General features: G+C 37.9%; 1 protein-coding gene across 1 annotated transcript in view; it reads right to left on the bottom strand.

Annotated features, from left to right (window-relative positions):
* Nucleotides 1–19960, bottom strand: part of LOC124985625 (phospholipid-transporting ATPase IB-like) — a 207097-nt gene that overhangs the window by 80388 nt on the left and 106749 nt on the right. The window contains exons 26-27 of the mRNA XM_047554330.1: nucleotides 3948–4120; nucleotides 48–231 (exon numbers count right to left, since the gene is read on the bottom strand). Coding sequence (XP_047410286.1) covers nucleotides 48–231; nucleotides 3948–4120 — 357 coding nt within the window. The remainder of the gene's footprint in view (nucleotides 1–47; nucleotides 232–3947; nucleotides 4121–19960) is intronic.

Below are 19960 nucleotides of genomic sequence, written 5' to 3'. Positions count from 1 at the left end.
AACTCATCAACATCTCCCATGCCCGGCTGGGGTCCCATAGCACTGACCTGAGCAATGGAGTAATCCGAGTTGTTGGTGGCCTGCATGCCCTCATTCCCACTGATGCCCACACCCACATGGGCCATCCGGATCATCCCCACATCATTGGCACCATCCCCCACAGCAAGGGTGATGGCCCCTTCACGCTTCTTAACCAAGTCCACTATTTCAGCTTTCTGGAGGGGAGATAACCTGAAAAGATAGAAAAAAAATCACTTTTAAAGATGGTGTTTGGGTTCATTTTACTTCATACTATTCTAAAAGTTTTTACAAAAAAAGTCAACAATAACCTGGACATAACTATATTTCAATGGAAGCTACTAGTAAATTTTCCAATTCTACAATGAAACTTTTTTCATATGCAAAAATGTTCCCAACACCTCCACCAATAAATAAATAAATCACACAGTAACTTCTTCAACATCACAAAATAAATTCTTACCTGTTTCCCAGTTTATATGCAGAAAGATTCCCCATCAGTCCCTCTCCTGTAATACTAACCTGCATATTAATTTACATTAGCTACCTACATGAGAGGAAGACAGATGTCTCCTATTTCTGACACTATTTAAAAGTCTTTACCCAAAGTGTAGGATATGAAGGAGCCTTTAAAAATCAAATTATGTCCTGTTGAACTTGAATTCATTCATTCAAGGAGATTTATATATATATAAATATATATAATTATAATAAATATATATAATTATATATATACATATATATAATACTATATAATAATATAGATATAAAATTATATATATAAAGAGTCCAGTTTGGACCCTGGTAACTAACAACCAACAAAAGTTAAATGATGTAACAGCATGAAATCTTGTTCCTCCTCATGCTACGTGAACAATGCAGATTAGAATATTATCATTGATTTTTTTTTCTGAGGCAAGCTACAGAAACAAACTTAATAATTCTAAATAAATTTCAGGCCAGCAGGCCTTCTCTGTGCATGAAATGTTTTCTATGATGCAAAGGAAGAAGTAGCAAAACTTTTTTTTCCTATTTATCACTCATTTTTTAGTTCACTCAATAATTTGACTTATATCTCTATCAAAAAATGATGGCTATACAAAAGATTTTATTCCCTAGCAGTGAATGACCTCCCTTGCCATTTCTTTCTCTCAAAAAGAGTTCCTAAAAACTAATAAATTAAATTAGATGAGTTTATTAAAGACTGGGGAGATAGCTGATTTCCTTGATTAGAATGCTGTTATGGTTTAGGTATGAGGTGTCCCCCAAAGCTCATGTGTGAGATAATGCAAGAAAGATTAAAGGTGAAATGATAGGGTTATGAAGCCATGACCTAATCAGTGCATTAATCCCCTGATAAGAGTTAACTGGGTGGTAACTATAGGCAGATAGGGTGTGGCTGGAGGAGGCAGGACACTGGGGACATGCCTTTGGGGTTTATGTTTTATTTGTTGTTAGGGGAACTCTCTATGCTTCCTGGGGCCTCTCTTCTGCCATGATGTTCTGCCTCACCTTGGACCCAGAGGTTATCTATGAACTGAGATCTCTGAAATGTGAGTACTAAACAAACTTTTCCTCCTTTAAAAGTGTTGTTATGTCTTTTGACTAAAAAGCTGACTAAAACAAATGCATTAGAACTTTTGCTTCATAATGAAGAGAACGTAATAAGTCAAAATCACTACCTTGTGAAATAGAGTGAAAAAGAATGAACATTTTCTGAAAAGAATGAACATTTTCTGAAGTAGATGTTAGAAATCAGGTGTGTGTTCCCACCAAGGGACACTGGTGCTTTTACTAGAAAACTTCCAGAGTTAATAACTTTACCATCTGGTTGGACCAACCACTTTCACACTCAGACTCCCAATCTGTGAGAAACACACATGGGTGTGCACGTGCACGCGCGCACACACACACAAAAACACAAAAACTCGTATCAATCCCAAATCTGACTTCGTATTTTCAAATCTTAATTCTATTCCCTGGGCCAACACAGAGCTCTCTAAATACAATAGGAGAGATATTGGGACCCTTAAGCCCTCTCTTCCTCCTGCTTAACATCAAGTTCTTATTAATTTCATGAGGTAGTTTTGAGTTCCTTCATTAAAGCTCCAAATCAGTCCTTACCAGATAAGGATAGAAATTGGATTCTCAACTGTCTGAATTTTTACACCTACCTCCCCAAATTTGTGAAAATAAAGTCTAAAATGACATTAGCCTTAATATTAAGCTTCAGTCAATAAAAACACATAAAGCTACGTTCCATGTGTGAACCTGAAGCCATTATCCCCCAAGTCTTAAAGTTGCTACATGATTGTACCAACATTGATGTTATCGCATCCATGCGATGGTCTTCACATCCATGTCTGGCAAAGTTAGTCTTGTCATTTATTAGCTGAAACAGCACAGAATTCCCACAGTGGTCCCGTTCAAGAAAACCGAAATAAGCTGGGGGCTGGGGGGTGGAATCTATGCAAGATTGTAAGGGCATAGATAAAAACAAACTCAGTTTTTCTTAATCTGTATTCAACTCACAATGCTCAATGCTGAATGCTTCTGAACACTAATGAGTGGACCAAATGAGACTGTTAGGTTTAGATGTGGTGTTCCCCCAAAAGCTCACACGTAAGACAACTCAAGAAGGTTTACAAGAGAAATGATTGGGTTGTGGCCTTAACTTAATCAGTGAAGTAATCCCTAATGGGATAAACTGAGTGGTAACTGGATGTAGATGGGGAGTGGCTGGAGGAAGTGGTTCATTGGGGGCGTGGCTTTGGAGTATATACTTTGTATCTGGCAATTCTCTTTCTCTGCCTCCTGATCACCATGTGAGCTGCTTCCCTCTGCCACACTCTTCTGCCATTATGTCCTGCCTCACCATGAGCCAGAGGAATGGAGCCTGCTGTTTGTGAATAGAGGCCTCTGAAACTGAGTCCCCAAATAAATTCTTCCTTCTCTACAGTTGTTCTGGGTCCTTTAGTCATAACAGTGAAATAGCTGAGTAAAACAGCGACCAAATGTGGTTGGGGGTATTTCCCCACACACCAAGCAACCAATCAGTTCTGCAGTGAACATCAACAGGGTGTCATGTAATACAATTCAGTTCTGAAGCTATCATCCTGGAAGTAGTATCAGATGCTACAAGTTAGGGGCTCAGTGCCCAAGGTCACCCTCACCCAACTTCTCACATTGTGATCTGTGCTTCTGAATGATCAGCTATGAATCAGTGTTCCACAACCCCCTCCACAGGTTTGTCTCATTTTCTAGAGTGGCTTACAGAACTCAGGGAAGTTTTTACTAACTTTTTTGTTGTTTATAAAAAAGGATACTACAAAGGGTACAGATGAAGAGATGCATGAGACAAGGCTTGTGGAAAGGGTGTGAAGCTTCCATGCCTTCTCCCACCCTCCAGGCACCTCTACATTCTGGCTCTCTGGAAGCTTTCTGAACCTAGCACTTTTGGATTCTTATAGAAAGCTACATTATGTTGCATTATTGATTAATTTGTTGGCCATTGGTGATAAATTTAACCTTATGCCCCTCTTGCTCCTAATAGATTGGGGGTAGGGCTGAAAGTTCCAACTCTTAAATCCTGTTTTGGTGTTTCTTGTGATCTGTCCCTGTCCTGAAGTTATCTAGGGTTTCCAACCACCAGATATCTCATTAGCATGCAAAAGAAATTCTGTAACCTTTGTTATTTATAGAAGATTTCTTTCAACTTGTCATTCATTAGCTAGCAATTTACCATTGAAAAATTATAAACTGCTTTCCTGTAAATCTTAATCCTAACAATTAGAATTGAATACAGACCTGCATTTTCCCAATAAGAAATGTTGCCTCTGAAAAAATTTTCATTTTCATGTCTATATTTTCTTCACATGAACAGTAGTAGGTATAGCAGGGAGAAAAAAGAAGAATGAAAATATTCTTACCTACAACATAATACTGCTCTACATGAAAGGGCCAAATCTAAGAACTTCCTCTGAATTTCAAACCTTAAGGCATACTTTAATGTTTCACCATCAATAATTAGGGCCAAGTCATTCTCTTTACCTAACAAGTTTCCAAGATCTCCACAGTTATAGTCAATTATTTGCTGTGTTGCCTAAAACAGAGGAGGAAAAATATAACTTTGTATTTCTCATATAAACAAAAAGATATCTGAATCAAGACAGCAGACTGAGGTACATGTTTACTTCATTCTTTGCTTCAAAAAATTTCACTGATAGGTTAGGGATGTGACTTAGTGGGACAGTATCTGCTTTGAATATACAAGTTATTGGATGCAGTCCTCAATATCGAAAAGAATAAAATGAGATGAAAAAGTAAATAATTATCAAGGAAATAAGCTTGATGCTGGGCGCCGGTGGTGCACGCCTGTCATCTCAGTGACTCCCGGGGCGGAGTTAGGAGGATCGTGAGGTCAAAGCCAACCCCAGCAAAAGTGAGGTGCTAAGCTACTCAGTGAGCCCCTGTCTCCAAATAAAAGACCAAAAAATAGGGCTGGGATATGGCTCAGTGGTTGAGTGTCCCTGAGTTCAATCCCCAGTACCAAAAAAAAAAAAAAAAAAATGCTTGACATAATTAACCATTAGGAAAATTCAAATTTAAATCATAGTGCAGTACTACTTATACCTGCTTACATGGCTAGAATCAAAATGAATAATAGTGAATATTGGTAAGGCTTTAGAGACATCAGAGCACTTATACACCACTGATGGGAAGGTAAATGATGCAGACACTGTGAAGACAGTCTGATAGTTCCTCAGATGGTTAAACTTGGAGCTACCATATGACTCAGAAATGCCGCACCTGGGTATACATCTGAGAGAAATGAAAACACATGTCCACAAAGAGACCTGCACATGAATGTTTACAGCAGCATTATTCACAATTGCTAAAAAGTAGAAATAACCTGATGACAAATAAATATGACTCAGCTATACAACACAATATTCTAGAGCCCTATAAAGGAACAAAATGCTAATACATGCTACAGCACTGGATGAAACTTGAAGACATTATGGTAAGTGAAAGAACCCAGTGACAAAATACCACCCATTACATGATATGAATCATACGAACGTCCTAAATAGGCAAATCCATAGAGACAGAAAGTAAATTAGTGGTTGTTTAGAAGTGATAGCTAAAGGGAGAAGGGTTTCTTTAAGAAGTGAGGAAATTGACCTTAAATTTACTGTGGCAATGGCTGCACATATGTATGAATATATTAAATCCATTGAATTGTACCTTGTAAACAGATGAATAGTATACTATGTGAATTATGTATCAATAAAGCTGTTTTTTAAAAGTATTCAAGAGAGAATAAATTCATATCATTAGGAAAACATGAGAGGTGCTAATAGCAAACCAGACAGGTCAGAGAATTTTTGGAAAATATTTAAAAGATGGAAGCAAAAGAATGGAGTGAATGCCTGTAAAGCTGGCTTTCAGATGTCTAGAGGCAACGTACATTGTAAAGACAGGTCGATTTCTCAACTTAAGATATGGGAATCACTTCCATGAGTATTTTTTCTCATCTCATCCTATATTTTCCTCAAAATTCTTGTAAATCAGCAAAAGTTCCAAATTTTAGAGAAATGATTTCCATGTCACCAGCAGAGTAGAAGACTCAAGTGATGGAGTACTTCATGTAAAATATGCAATAAAATTTTAAGTTACATAGATTAACACTAAAGAAAATTGCTTTATCAAACACAAGTGGAATAAAGCACACAGGGGAAAAGAAAGAGAAATATCAGTAACCACTACTATGTGGAAGCTAGAGCAAAGTAAGGAGAAAAAAGGTGTGGGGGGAGTGGGATAGCATAATGAAAGGGAACAGTGGGGTGAAAGATTGAGAGGGAGGGAAGAGGGGCAGGAAAAGGGAGGAAATGTAAAATGAATCTGACAAAATTATGATACATGCATGTGTAAATTTACCAAGCAAATTTCACCTTTATGTATATCTACAAAGCACTAGTTGAAAATAAATAAATAAGTGAAAGCAAGACAGGGGAGTAGAAAAGGGGGAACAGTGGAGGGAAGAGAAGAAGAAAAGTGGGGAGGCATCAGGCACTGATATGGAGTAAATTAAATTTTATGCATGATTATGTCAAAATGAACCCAATGATTATGTACAATTATAATGCACTAATAAAAGCATAAAAAAGAATTTGTTTTATAAAAAGAAAAACTAATGCATAAAACTGGGGGTATAGCTCAATGGTAGAGCACTTGCTTAGCATGTGTGGGGTCCTGGGTTCCATACACACACACACACACACACACACACACACACACACGACAAATGAACTAGTAAGTGTACAAAAATATTTACAGGTTGCATGTCCATTTTATTTCTATAACTATTTAAAGTGAATGTCACAAAATTACCACATTTAAATGGTCATTATTTAATCACTTAACTATAATTTGCAGTCATATTTAATGATCTATGGGAAAGCAGAAACATAGTTTCTGTAATCTGTTTTCTTTAAACTTATGAACAGATGAAATTCTAACAATGTGCCACATGGGAGAAAAGTTTAAAGCACAACTGATATCAAGCACCAAGAGCTGTAATGAAATAGTCCTCATCACAATCTTTCTCAAAAAATCTTCCTCGGACTGGGGAGATAGCTCAGCTGGTAGAGTGCTTGCCTCAGAAGCACAAGGCCCTAAGTTCGATCCCCAGTACCACACACAAAAAAAATCTTCCTCAAAAAATCTTCTTTACTCACTATGCAAATTAGGTAATTGTGTTTCCTGTAATAAAAGGTGATTTAGTACTAGTTGAATTACTGAGGCCTTTATATAAATGTGAAGGTCTAATAGCAGAATTCAATCACTTGAAAATTTTACTCCACAGCATGTAGGAATTACTATGTGTAGTAGAATGAGTATATTATATTACGCATTTCCACTTCTTTTTCCACACAGTTGACTGACTATTCCATCAAGCTTTCAAGAGATTGCAATTGTTCTGTCCCCATAAAAGGATCTGCCAAAACTGTTTTTCTTGATTTTAATAACTTGGCATGTTTCCATGGATTACTGAACTCAAAACTTGATGCAATTCTAATTATTATGTTGTCTTAAATCTTACAATTGCTTAGAAAAACTAATTTTGAGCAGTGAAAACTGTTTCTCCCTACCAGAGCTTCTGCTGACAATGTTAATGAAAGTTAAGACAATTCTTTCAATATGGTTCATCTAGAATATAGCTAACCTGAGTGACTTGCTGAAATTAATTATGCAAAATTCATTTACATGGGTTAAAAGTGATAAAGTTTTGGTAATTTGGAGCACATTATATGAGAAAATTACATGTGAGCTTCCATTATGTAAAAAAAAAAAAAGTGTGGGGGGCGGGCCAAGATGGCGGACTAGAGGGCGGCTGCATTTCACGCTGCTCCAGGACGCAAGATTCAAAAGAGGAGATAGTGAGAGACTTGGGACCAACTCAAAGCTGCCGGATGAGTCTCTCCTGTTGGGGAGGCGTCCCGGATGGGGCGGTAGCACCAGAACGCAGGGAATTTGTGAAGTGGAGTTGCTCGGCGAGACGCCCCTCCCCCTGCTGGAGCGGTAAACACGGACAACTGGGATCATCGTAGAGGAGGCAACTCAGCATAGCGCTTGGACTCGAGCAGCCGCTGGGGCTCCGGGCGGCTGCCTGGGGAGGAGCTGCGTGGCGAGCTGTTTGGACCCAGAACAACCGCTTCTGAACACCAGGGGGTTGCCCGGAGGAAGAGGAGGAGCGCGGCGGGACGCTTGGTCTGGGAGTGACTGCATCAGAACCACAGGCGGTTGCCAGAGGAGGAGCTGCGTGGTGAACTGTTTGAACTCAGAGCGAGCGCTCCTGAGTGCCGGGAGGTTGCCCGGAGGAGGAGGAGGAGCGTGGCGTGTTGCTTGACCTGGGAGTGATTGCATCAGAGCCGCGGGCGGTTGCCGGAGGAGGAGCTGCGTGAGGAGCTGTTTGAACTCGGAGCAGCTGCTCCAGAGCACTGGTGGCCTGCCTGGAGGAGGAGAGCGGTGGGACGCTTAGTCTGGGAGTGACTGCATCAGAACCACAGGCGGTTGCCAGAGGAGGAGGCGAGTGGTGAGCTGATTGGACTAAAAGCGACCGCTCCTGAACACCGGTGGCATGCCTGGAGGAGGAGCGTGGTGAGTCACCTGGTCTCAGAGCCACCGCTCCTGAACACTCGGGGGGCTACCCCAAGGAGGAGGAGGAGGAACAGGGTGGGACACTTGGACTTGGAGTGGCTGCCTAGGGCTACGGGTGGTTGGCGGGAGGAGGAGACGTGAAGTGAGTTGCTTGGACTCCTCGTGACTGCGTCGGAAACCGGGCGGCTGTCCGGAGGAGGAGGTGTGTGGCGGGTCTCTGGGTCTCGGAGCTATTGTATGGGGCTCCAGGTGGTGGCTCAGGGGAGGGGCTGCATAGCCAGGCGATTGGTGCAGAGCAGGGTCCCAGGAGTTAGGTGGCTTCTTGCTGGAAGAGCCGCACAGAGACACGACTAGGGGCGGAGCGAAGTTTCCAGGGCGGCGGGCAGATTCTCTGGGAGAGGCAGCCTAAGGAGACTCACCTGCGAAGGGTGAGGCTCCCAGGCCCAGGACGTAGGTCCGGGCCCCTGGGATCGTTGCAGAGGAAGACAGAACAGCCCAGGTGGTAGTTGTAGATTGAGGGGAACCTCTAGGAGGGCAACTGACCAGCGAGACGTCCCCACCGAGTGACTCTTCCTGGCCGGGGGAGGTTTTCCCACAGGGACGGTAAAGCCAGAGACATAGGCACAAACAGGCCTTGCCTCAGCCCGCAGTCTAATTCCCCATTGGATGACCATTGGTCAACAAGTGGAGGCACCTCTGCCCACTAGCAGGGAATATACGCCACCTGAGGGTTTACCACACCTAGAGAGGCAGCTTCTTCATGGAGCTCTGCATTATCAACCTCCTCCAAGACTTCAGGCTACTAAAGGATAAGAGGGGATATACTAGCAATCTTCAGGGACATTATAAGTTGATAGAGGAAATCTGCAATATCTTAACATCCACTGATTCCTGAACAATATGAGAAAACAAGGGAAGAAAATGCCCCAAACAAATCTAGATGTTACATCAATAAAATCCAATGACAGCATGGCAGAAGAAATGACCGAAAGGGAGTTCAGAATGTACATAATTAAAATGATTAGGGAAGCAAACGATGAGATGAAAGAGCAAATGCAGGCATTGAACGATCGCACCAATCGACAGTTAACAGAGCAAATTCAGGAAGCAAAAGATCATTTCAATAAAGAGTTAGAGATATTGAAAAAAACCAAACAGAAATCCTTGAAATGAAGGAAACAATAAACCAAATTAAGAACTCTATAGAAAGCATAACCAATAGGATAGAACACCTGGAAGACAGAACTTCAGATATTGAAGACAAAATATTTAACCTCGAAAACAAAGTTGAACAAACAGAGAAGATGGTGAGAAATCATGAACAGAATCTCCAAGAACTATGGGGTATCATGAAAAGGCCAAATTTGAGAATTATTGGGATTGAGGAAGGCTTAGAGAAACAAACCAAAGGAATGAACAATCTATTCAATGAAATAATATCAGAAAATTTCCCAAATCTGAAGAATGAAATGGAAAATCAAGTCCAAGAGGCTTATAGGACTCCAAATACACAAAATTACAACAGACCCACACCAAGGCACATTATAATGAAAATACCTAACATACAAAATAAAGACAGAATTTTAAAGGCTGTGAGAGAAAAGAACCAAATTACATTCAGGGGGAAGCCAATATGGATATCAGCAGATTTTTCAATCCAGACCCTAAAAGCTAGAAGGGCCTGGAACAACATTTTTCAAGCTCTGAAAGAAAATGGATGCCAACCAAGAATCTTATACCCAGCAAAACTTACCTTCAAATTTGACGATGAAATAAGATCATTCCATGATAAACAAAAGCTAAAAGAATTTACAAAAAGAAAGCCAGCATTACAGAACATTCTCAGCAAAATATTTCATGAGGAAGAGATAAAAAACAAAGAAGCAAATCAGCAAAGGGAGGAATTATCCTAAAGGAACTGTCAAATAAAGGAGGAACAAAGATGTGTCAAAAATAAATAAATAAATAAATAAATTTTAAAATGAACCAAATGACTGGGAATACAAATCATATCTCAATAATAACCCTGAATGTTAATGGCCTGAATTCATCAATCAAAAGACATAGACTGGCAGATTGGATTAAAAAGAAAGATCCAACAATATGTTGCCTGCAAGAGACTCACCTCATAGAAAGAGATACCCATAGACTAAAGGTGAAAGGATGGGGAAAAACATACCATGCACATGGGCTCAGCAAAAAAGCTGGAGTATCCATCCTCATTTCAGATAATGTGGACTTCAAGCCAATGTTAGTTAGAAGGGATAAGGAAGGACATTTCATACTGCTTAAGGGAAGTATAAATCAGCAAGATATAACAATCATAAATATCTATGCCCGAAACAGTGACTCATCCATGTATGTTAAACAAATCCTTCTCAATTTTAGAAACCAAATAGACCATAACACAATAATACTAGGTGATTTTAACACGCCTCTCTCACCACTGGACAGATCTTCCAAACAAAAATTGAACAAAGAAACCATAGATCTCAATAACACAATCAATAATTTAGACTTAACAGACATTTATAGAATATACCATCCAACCAAGAGCCGAATACACTTTCTTCTCAGCAGCACATGGATCCTTCTCTAAAATAGACCATATATTATGCCACAAAGCTAATGTTAGCAAATACAAGAAGATAGAGACACTACCTTGTATTCTATCAGATCATAATGGATTGAAGTTAGAAATAAATGAAAGAGTAAAAAACAGAAACTACTCCAACACCTGGAGATTAAACAATATGCTATTATATGATGAATGGATAACAGAAGATATTAGGAAGGAAATTAAAAAATTCTTAGAGGTAAACGAGAACAAAGAAACATCATATCAAAATCTCTGGGACACTATGAAAGCGGTACTTAGAGGAAGATTTATTTCATGGAGCGCATTTAATAAAAGAAGTAAAACTCAAAAAATAAATGACCTAACACTACAGCTCAAAGCCCTAGAAAAAGAAGAACAGACCAACACCAAAAGTAGTAGAAGACAGGAAATAGTTAAACTCAGAGCTGAAATCAACGAAATTGAAACTGAAAGAAACAATACAAAAAATTGACAAAATAAATAGTTGGTTCTTCGAAAAAATAAACAAAATTGATAAACCTTTAGCCACACTAACAAAGAGAAGACGAGAGAAAACCCAAATCACTAAAATTCGGAATGAACAAGGAAATATCACAACAGACACGACTGAAATACGAAACATAATTAGAAGCTATTTTGAAAATCTATACTCAAACAAAATAGAAAATTTCGAAGACATCAACAGGTTTCTAGAGACATATGAATTGCCTAAACTGAACGAGGAGGACATACACAATTTAAATAGACCAATTTCAAGTAATGAAATAGAAGAAGTCATCAAAAGCCTTCCAACAAAGAAAAGTCCAGGACCAGATGGGTTCTCAGCTGATTTCTACAAAACTTTTAAAGAAGAACTCATTCCAATACTTCTCAAAGTATTCCAGAAAATAGAAGAGGAGGGAACTCTCCCAACCTCATTCTATGAAGCCAATATTACCCTGATTCCTAAACCAGACAGAGACACATCAAGGAAAGAAAATTTCAGACCAATATCCTTAATGAACATCGACGCAAAAATTCTAAACAAAATATTAGCAAATCGCATACAAAAACATATTAAAAAGATAGTGCACCATGATCAAGTGGGTTTCATCCCAGGGATGCAAGGTTGGTTCAAGATCAGGAAATCAATAAATGTCATTCACCATATCAATAGACTTAAAGTCAAGAATCACATGATTATTTTGATAGATGCAGAAAAAGCATTTGATAAAATACAGCACCCCTTCATGCTCAAAACACTAGAAAAAATAGGGATAGTGGGAACATTCCTTAACATTGTGAAGGCCATCTACGCTAAGCCCATGGCTAATATCATTCTAAATGGTGAAAACCTGAAAGCATTCCCCCTAAAAACTGGAACAAGGCAGGGATGCCCTCTTTCACCACTTCTATTCAATATCGTCCTTGAAACTCTAGCCAGAGCAATTAGACAGACCAAAGAAATTAAAGGGATACGAATAGGAAAAGAAGAACTCAAACTATCCCTATTTGCTGATGATATGATTATATACGTAAGGAACCAGGAAATTCCACCAGAAAACTTTAGATCTCATAAGTGAATTCAGTAAAGTAGCAGGATATAAGATCAATGCACATAAATCTAAGGCATTTTTATATATAAGCGATGAATCTTCAGAAAGAGAAATTAGGAAAACTACCCCATTCACAATAGCTTCGAAAAAAATAAAGTATTTGGGAATCAATCTCACAAAAGAGGTGAAAGACCTCTACAATGAGAACTACAGAACACTAAAGAAAGAAATTCAAGAAAACCTTAGAAGATGGAAAGATCTCCCATGTTCTTGGATAGGAAGAATTAATATTGTCAAAATGGCCATACTACCAAAAGTTCTATACAGATTCAATGCAATTCCAATTAAAATCCCAATGATGTACCTTACAGAAATAGAGCAAGCAATTATGAAATTCATCTGGAAGAATAAAAAACCCAGAATAGCTAAAGCAATCCTTGGCAGAAAGAGTGAAGCAGGGGGTATCGCAATACCAGAACTTCAACTCTACTACAAAGCAATAGTAACAAAAATGGCATGGTATTGGTACCAAAATAGAAAGGTGGATCAATGGTACAGAATAGAGGACACGGACACAAACCCAAATAAATACAATTTTCTCATACTAGACAAAGGTTCCAACAATATGCAATGGAGAAAAGATAGCCTCTTCAACAAATGGTGCTGGGAGAATTGGAAATCCATATGCAACAGAATGAAACTAAACCCATATCTCTCACCATGCACGAAACTAAACTCAAAATGGATTAAGGGTCTCGGAATCAGACCAGAGACCTTGCATCTTATAGAAGAAAAAGTAGGTCCAGAGCTTCAACATGTCGGCTTAGGACCAGACTTCCTCAACAGGACTCCCATAGCACAAGAAATAAAAGCAAGAATTAATAACTGGGATAGATTCAAACTAAAAAGCTTTCTCTCAGCAAAGGAAACTATCAGCAATGCGAAGAAAGAGCCTACAGAGTGGGAGAAAATCTTTGCCAATCATACTTCAGATAGAGCGCTAATCTCCAGAATCTATAAAGAACTCAAAAAACTCTACACCAAGAATGTAAATAATCCAATTGACAAATGGGCTAAGGAAATGAATAGACACTTCACAGAAGAAGATGTACAAGCAATCAACAAACATATGGAAAAATGTTCAACATCTCTAGTAATAAGAGAAATGCAAATCAAAACCACCCTAAGATTCCATCTCACCCCAATTAGAATGGCGATTATCAAGAATACAAGCAACAACAGGTGTTGGCGAGGATGTGGGGAGAAAGGTACACTCATACATTGCTGGTGGGGCTGCAAATTAGTGCAGCCACTCTGGAAAGCAGTATGGAGACTCCTTAGAAAACTTGGAATGGAACCACCATTTGACCCAGCTATCCCACTCCTTGGCCTATACCCAAAGGACTTAAAATCAGCATATTACAGAGATACAGCCACATCAATGTTCATAGCTGCTCAGTTCACAATAGCCAGATTGTGGAACCAACCTAGATGTCCTTCAATTGATGAATGGATAAAGAAACTGTGGTATATATATATACAATGGAATATTACTCAGCCATAAAGAACGATAAAATTATGGCATTTGCAGGCAAATGGATGAAACTGGAGAATATCATGCTAAGTGAGATAAGCCAATCTCAAAAAACCAAAGGAAGAATGATATCGCTAATAAGTGGATGATGACACATAATGGGGGGTGGGAAGGGTTAGTGTTGGGGTTGGAGTTGGGTTTAGGGAGGGGGGCAGGAATGGAGGAAGGAAGGACTGTATAGATGGAGGGGAAGGGTGGGAGGGGAGGGGGGGAAGGGAAAAAATGGCAGAATGAATCAAGCAACATTACCCTATGTAAATTTATGATTACACAAATGGTATGCCTTTACGCCATGTACAGACAGAGAAACAACATGTATCCCATTTGTTTACAAAAAAAAAAAAAAGTGTGTACACCATTAAATAATGATTATTTAGAAAGCAATTTTGAAAATTAAAAGGTTTAAAGTTTACAGGAACTTAAGAAAAGTTTAGAGAGATAAAGTACCAGAATCATTATATAAAACACAATATTTAAGTGAAATAGTGCTTTCCAAGTAAGATGCACCAGCAATATTAGATTCTAGAAAATTCTAATTCATGCAAGTAATTATAATTACTCATGCAACTGAAACCAAAATATTAAAAAATTTGGTAAACATGAATTTAAACATCAATCTTAGTTTCCTTTGGTGTGTATAATTTGGAGAAATTAAAAACTATAATTTGGCCTTCATCTATTATTTAATAATGGAGGGATCTTTATAAACCGTGTAAAGTTCCATTTCATATTATATTCCTAGATCTTTGTTAATATTATAAATTCTCCACACAAAATATATGCAAACCAAACTGGAAGATAAAGAAAAATTATACTTCCTTTTATGTACTTATGCTGAATATTGAGATATAATAGGCAGGGAAACACACAAATCAAAAGGAGCAGATTAATGAACTTTTAAATATATATACACCTATGTAATTATCACCCAGATAAATATATAGAACATTTACAGGGCTTTAGAAGGTTCTGCATACCCTTTTGCAGTGAGACACCTGCACCTAGAAGGGACCACTTCTCTGATTTCTCTCTCTTGTTTTGTCTTCTCTGTTCTTAAACTACATGTAAATCAAATAATCAGAACATACTTTTGTGTTTGGCTTTCTTCACTCAACATACCCTTTAACAGATTCATCTGGGCTGCTATGTAATTTATTGATAATAGTTATTTTAATTGCTATAGGATATTCCATTATACTAATTTGTTTCCTACTGACAGACATTGCAGTAGTTTGCAGTTTGGTGAAATTGTAATACTGCAGTGTAAGCATCTAGAGTCACCGCAACACAGCATTCACAATGTTTAGGATTCAACTCCAAATTACTCAATAAGAACAAATAGGAGAAGCTCTCTGGTATTATGGGAATAGATGAGAAACAAAAGCTAACTTCAAAATTAACCCAGATGTCAAAATTATCAAACACTTTAAAGAAGCCATCATAATTATGCTCTTAGAGAATTAAAAAATTAGAAATCTTTGCAAAGAAATAGAAAATGTAAGTTTTAGAACTAAAAAATAGCTGATATAAAAATAATTGACAAATGGGCTTACTAGCAAAATAGAAAGGACATGAGCCAGTGAACTTAAGGTAGATGAATGAAATTGTCCAATACAAATAGGAAAGACAAAAGATGGGACAGAGATACAGGAATTTACAAGGGAAAAAAAAATCCCATGATCTAACCTCTAGGTAATTTAAGCTCCAGAAAAAATACTTGAAGAAATGATGACCAGAAATTCAGTGAAAAACATAAATTTATAAATTTAATAAGCTTAGTGCAACCCAAAAGAACAGTTAGGAAAAAATGCCTAGGTATATTTATCTCATACTGATTTAAACCAAATGACAAAGAAAGATATTTCAAAACCGTCAGAGAATAATACTCATTACATCAAGGGGAGTAACTATTCCAATGACTGCAGACTTCCTTCAGAAATCATGCAAACCAGAAGACAATCAAACAATAAATTTAAAGAGCTAAAATAAAAATTCAAACAAGAATTCTACACCCAGTGAAAATATTTTTTAAGGTTAAAGAGAATTGAGGACTGGAGTGTAGCTTACTGGTAGACAAGTTTGTCTACCATGCACAGACCCTGGGTTCAAACAAACAAACACAGAGACAAGCTGAGGGGTGGAGCAAAGGTTCCAGGACTGTGGGCAGCTTCTCTGAGGAGGGGCAGCCTAAGGAGACTCGCCTGCAAAGGGTGAGGCGCCCAGGCCCAGGAGGTAGGTCCGGGCCCCTGGGAACGTTGCAGAGGAAGACAGAACAGCCCAGGCGGTAGTTGTAGATTGAGGGGAACCTCTAGGAGGGGAACTGACCACCAAGACCTCCCCACCAGGTGAGTCTTCCCTGCCGGGTGAGGTTTTCCCACAAGGACGGTAAAACCAGAGACACAGGCCCAAACAGACCTTACCTCAGCCCACAGCCTAGTTCCCCTTTGGATGACCATTGGTCAACAAGTGGAGGCACCTCTGCCCACTAGCAGGGAATATACCCCTAACTGAGGGTCATCTCAGAGAGGCAGCTTCCTTGTGGAGCACTGCATTATCAACTTCCTCCAAGACTTCAGGCTACTGAAGGATAAGAGGGGATATACTAGCAATCTTCAGGGACATTATAAGTCAATAGAGGAAATCTGCAATATCTTAACATCCACTGATTCCTGAACAATATGAGAAAACAAGGGAAGAAAATGCCCCAAACAAATCTAGATGTTACATCAATAAAATCCAATGACAGCATGGCAGAAGAAATGACAGAAAGGGAGTTCAGAATGTACATAATTAAAATGATTAGGGAAGCAAACGATGAGATGAAAGAGCAAATGCAGGCATTGAATGATCGCACCAATCGACAGTTAAAGGAGCAAATAAAGGAAGCAAAAGATCATTTCAATAAAGAGTTAGAGATATTGAAAAAAACCAAACAAATCCTTGAAATGAAGGAAACAATAAACCAAATTAAGAACTCCATAGAAAGCATAACCAATAGGATAGAACACCTGGAAGATAGAACCTCAGATATTGAAGACAAAATATTTAACCTCGAAAACAAAGTTGAACAAACAGAGAAGATGGTGAGAAATCATGAACAGAATCTCCAAGAACTATGGGATATCACGAAAAGGCCAAATTTGAGAATTACTGGGATTGAGGAAGGCTTAGAGAAAAAAACCAAAGGAATGAACAATCTATTCAATGAGATAATTTCAGAAAATTTCCCAAATCTGAAGAATGAAATGGAAAATCAAGTCCAAGAGGCTTATAGGACTCCAAATACACAAAATTACAACAGACCCACACCAAGGCACATTATAATGAAAATACCTAACATACAAAATAAAGACAGAATTTTAAAGGCTGTGAGAGAAAAGAACCAAATTACATTCAGGGGAAACCAATACAGATATCAGCAGATTTTTCAATCCAGACCCTAAAAGCTAGAAGGGCCTGGAACAACATTTTTCTAGCTCTGAAAGAAAATGGATGCCAACCAAGAATCTTATACCCAGCAAAACTTACCTTCAAATTTGACGATGAAATAAGATCATTCCATGATAAACAAAAGCTAAAAGAATTTACAAAAAGAAAGCCAGCATTACAGAACATTCTCAGCAAAATATTCCATAAGGAAGAGATAAAAAACAAAGAAGCAAATCGGCAAAGGGAGGAATTATCCTAAAGGAACTGTCAAATAAAGGAGGAACCAAGTTGTGTCAAAAAAATAAATAAATAAATAAAATTTAAAAAATGAACCAAATGACCGGGAATACAAATCATATCTCAATAATAACCCTGAATGTTAATGGCCTGAATTCATCAATCAAAAGACATAGACTGGCAGATTGGATTAAAAAGAAAGATCCAACAATATGTTGCCTGCAAGAGACTCACCTCATAGAAAGAGATACCCATAGACTAAAGGTGAAAGGATGGGGGAAAACATACCATGCACATGGGCTCAGCAAAAAAGCTGGAGTATCCATCCTCATTTCAGATAATGTGGACTTCAAGCCATAGTTACTCAGAAGGGATAAAGAAGGACATTTCATACTGCTTAAGGGAAGCATAAATCAGCAAGATATAACAATCATAAAAATCTATGCCCCAAACAGTGACTCATCCATGTATGTCAAACAAATCCTTCTCAATTTTAGAAACCAAATAGACCATAACACAATAATACTAGGTGATTTTAACATGCCTCTCTCACCACTGGACAGATCTTCCAAACAAAAATTGAACAAAGAAACCATAGATCTCAATAACACAATCAATAATTTAGACTTAACAGACATTTATAGAATATACCATCCAACCAAGAGCGAATACACTTTCTTCTCAGCAGCACATGGATCCTTCTCTAAAATAGACCATATATTATGCCACAAAGCTAATGTTAGCAAATACAAGAAGATAGAGAAACTACCTTGTATTCTATCAGATCATAATGGATTGAAGTTACAAATTAATGAAAGAGTAAAAAACAGAAACTACTCCAACACCTGGAGATTAAACAATATGCTACTATATGATGAATGGATAACAGAAGATATTAGGAAGGAAATTAAAAATTCTTAGAGGTAAACTGAGAACAAAGAAACATCATATCAAAATCTCTGGGACACTATGAAAGCGGTACTTAGAGGAAAATTTATTTCATGGAGCGCATTTAATAAAAGAAGTAAAACTCAACAAATAAACGACCTAACACTACAGCTCAAAGCCCTAGAAAAAGAAGAACAGACCAACACCAAAAGTAGTAGAAGACAGGAAATAGTTAAACTCAGAGCTGAAATCAACGAAATTGAAACGAAAGAAACAATACAAAAAATTGACAAAATAAATAGTTGGTTCTTTGAAAAAATAAACAAAATTGATAAACCCTTGGCCACACTAACAAAGAGAAGACGAGAGAAAACCCAAATCACTAAAATTCGAAATGAACAAGGAAATATCACAACAGACACGACTGAAATACAAAACATAATTAGAAGCTATTTTGAAAATCTATACTCCAACAAAATAGAAAATTTCGAAGACATCAACAGATTTCTAGAGACATATGAATTGCCTAAACTGAACGAGGAGGACATACACAATTTAAATAGACCAATTTCAAGTAGTGAAATAGAAGAAGTCATCAATAGCCTACCAACAAAGAAAAGTCCAGGACCAGATGGGTTCTCAGCCAAGTTCTACAAAACCTTTAAAGAAGAGCTCATTCCAATACTTCTCAAAGTATTCCATAAAATAGAAGAGGAGGGAACCCTCCCAAACTCATTCTATGAAGCCAATATTACCCTGATACCTAAACCAGACAGAGACACATCGAGGAAAGAAAAATTTCAGACCAATATCCTTAATGAACATCGACACAAAAATTCTCAACAAAATTTTAGCAAATCGCATATTAAAAAGATAGTGCACCATGATCAAGTGGGTTTCATCCCAGGGATGCAAGGTTGGTTCAATATCAGGAAATCAATAAATAAAATTCACCATATCAATAGACTTAAAGTCAAGAATCACATGATTATTTCAATAGATGCAGAAAAAGCATTTGATAAAATACAGCATCCCTTCATGCTCAAAAACTAGAAAAAATAGGGATAGTGGGAACATTCCTTAACATTGTAAAGGCCATCTATGCTAAGCCCATGGCTAATATCATTCTAAATGGTGAAAACCTGAAAGCATTCCCCCTAAAAACTGGAACAAGGCAGGGATGCCCTCTTTCACCACTTCTTTTCAATATCGTCCTTGAAACTCTAGCCAGAGCAATTAGACAGACCAAAGAAATTAAAGGGATACGAATAGGAAAAGAAGAACTCAAACTATCCCTATTTGCTGATGATATGATTATATACGTAAAGGAACCAGGAATTTCCACCAGAAAACTTTTAGATCTCATAAGTGAATTCAGTAAAGTAGCAGGATATAAGATCAATGCACATAAATCTAAGGCATTTTTATATATAAGCGATGAATCTTCAGAAAGAGAAATTAGGAAAACTACCCCATTCACAATAGCTTCGAAAAAAA

Source organism: Sciurus carolinensis, chromosome 5 (assembly GCF_902686445.1).
Source record: "Sciurus carolinensis chromosome 5, mSciCar1.2, whole genome shotgun sequence".
Lineage (NCBI taxonomy): Eukaryota > Metazoa > Chordata > Mammalia > Rodentia > Sciuridae > Sciurus > Sciurus carolinensis.
The sequence above is the reverse complement of the archived record's forward strand: the minus strand, read 5'-3'. Positions and strand labels throughout refer to the sequence as shown.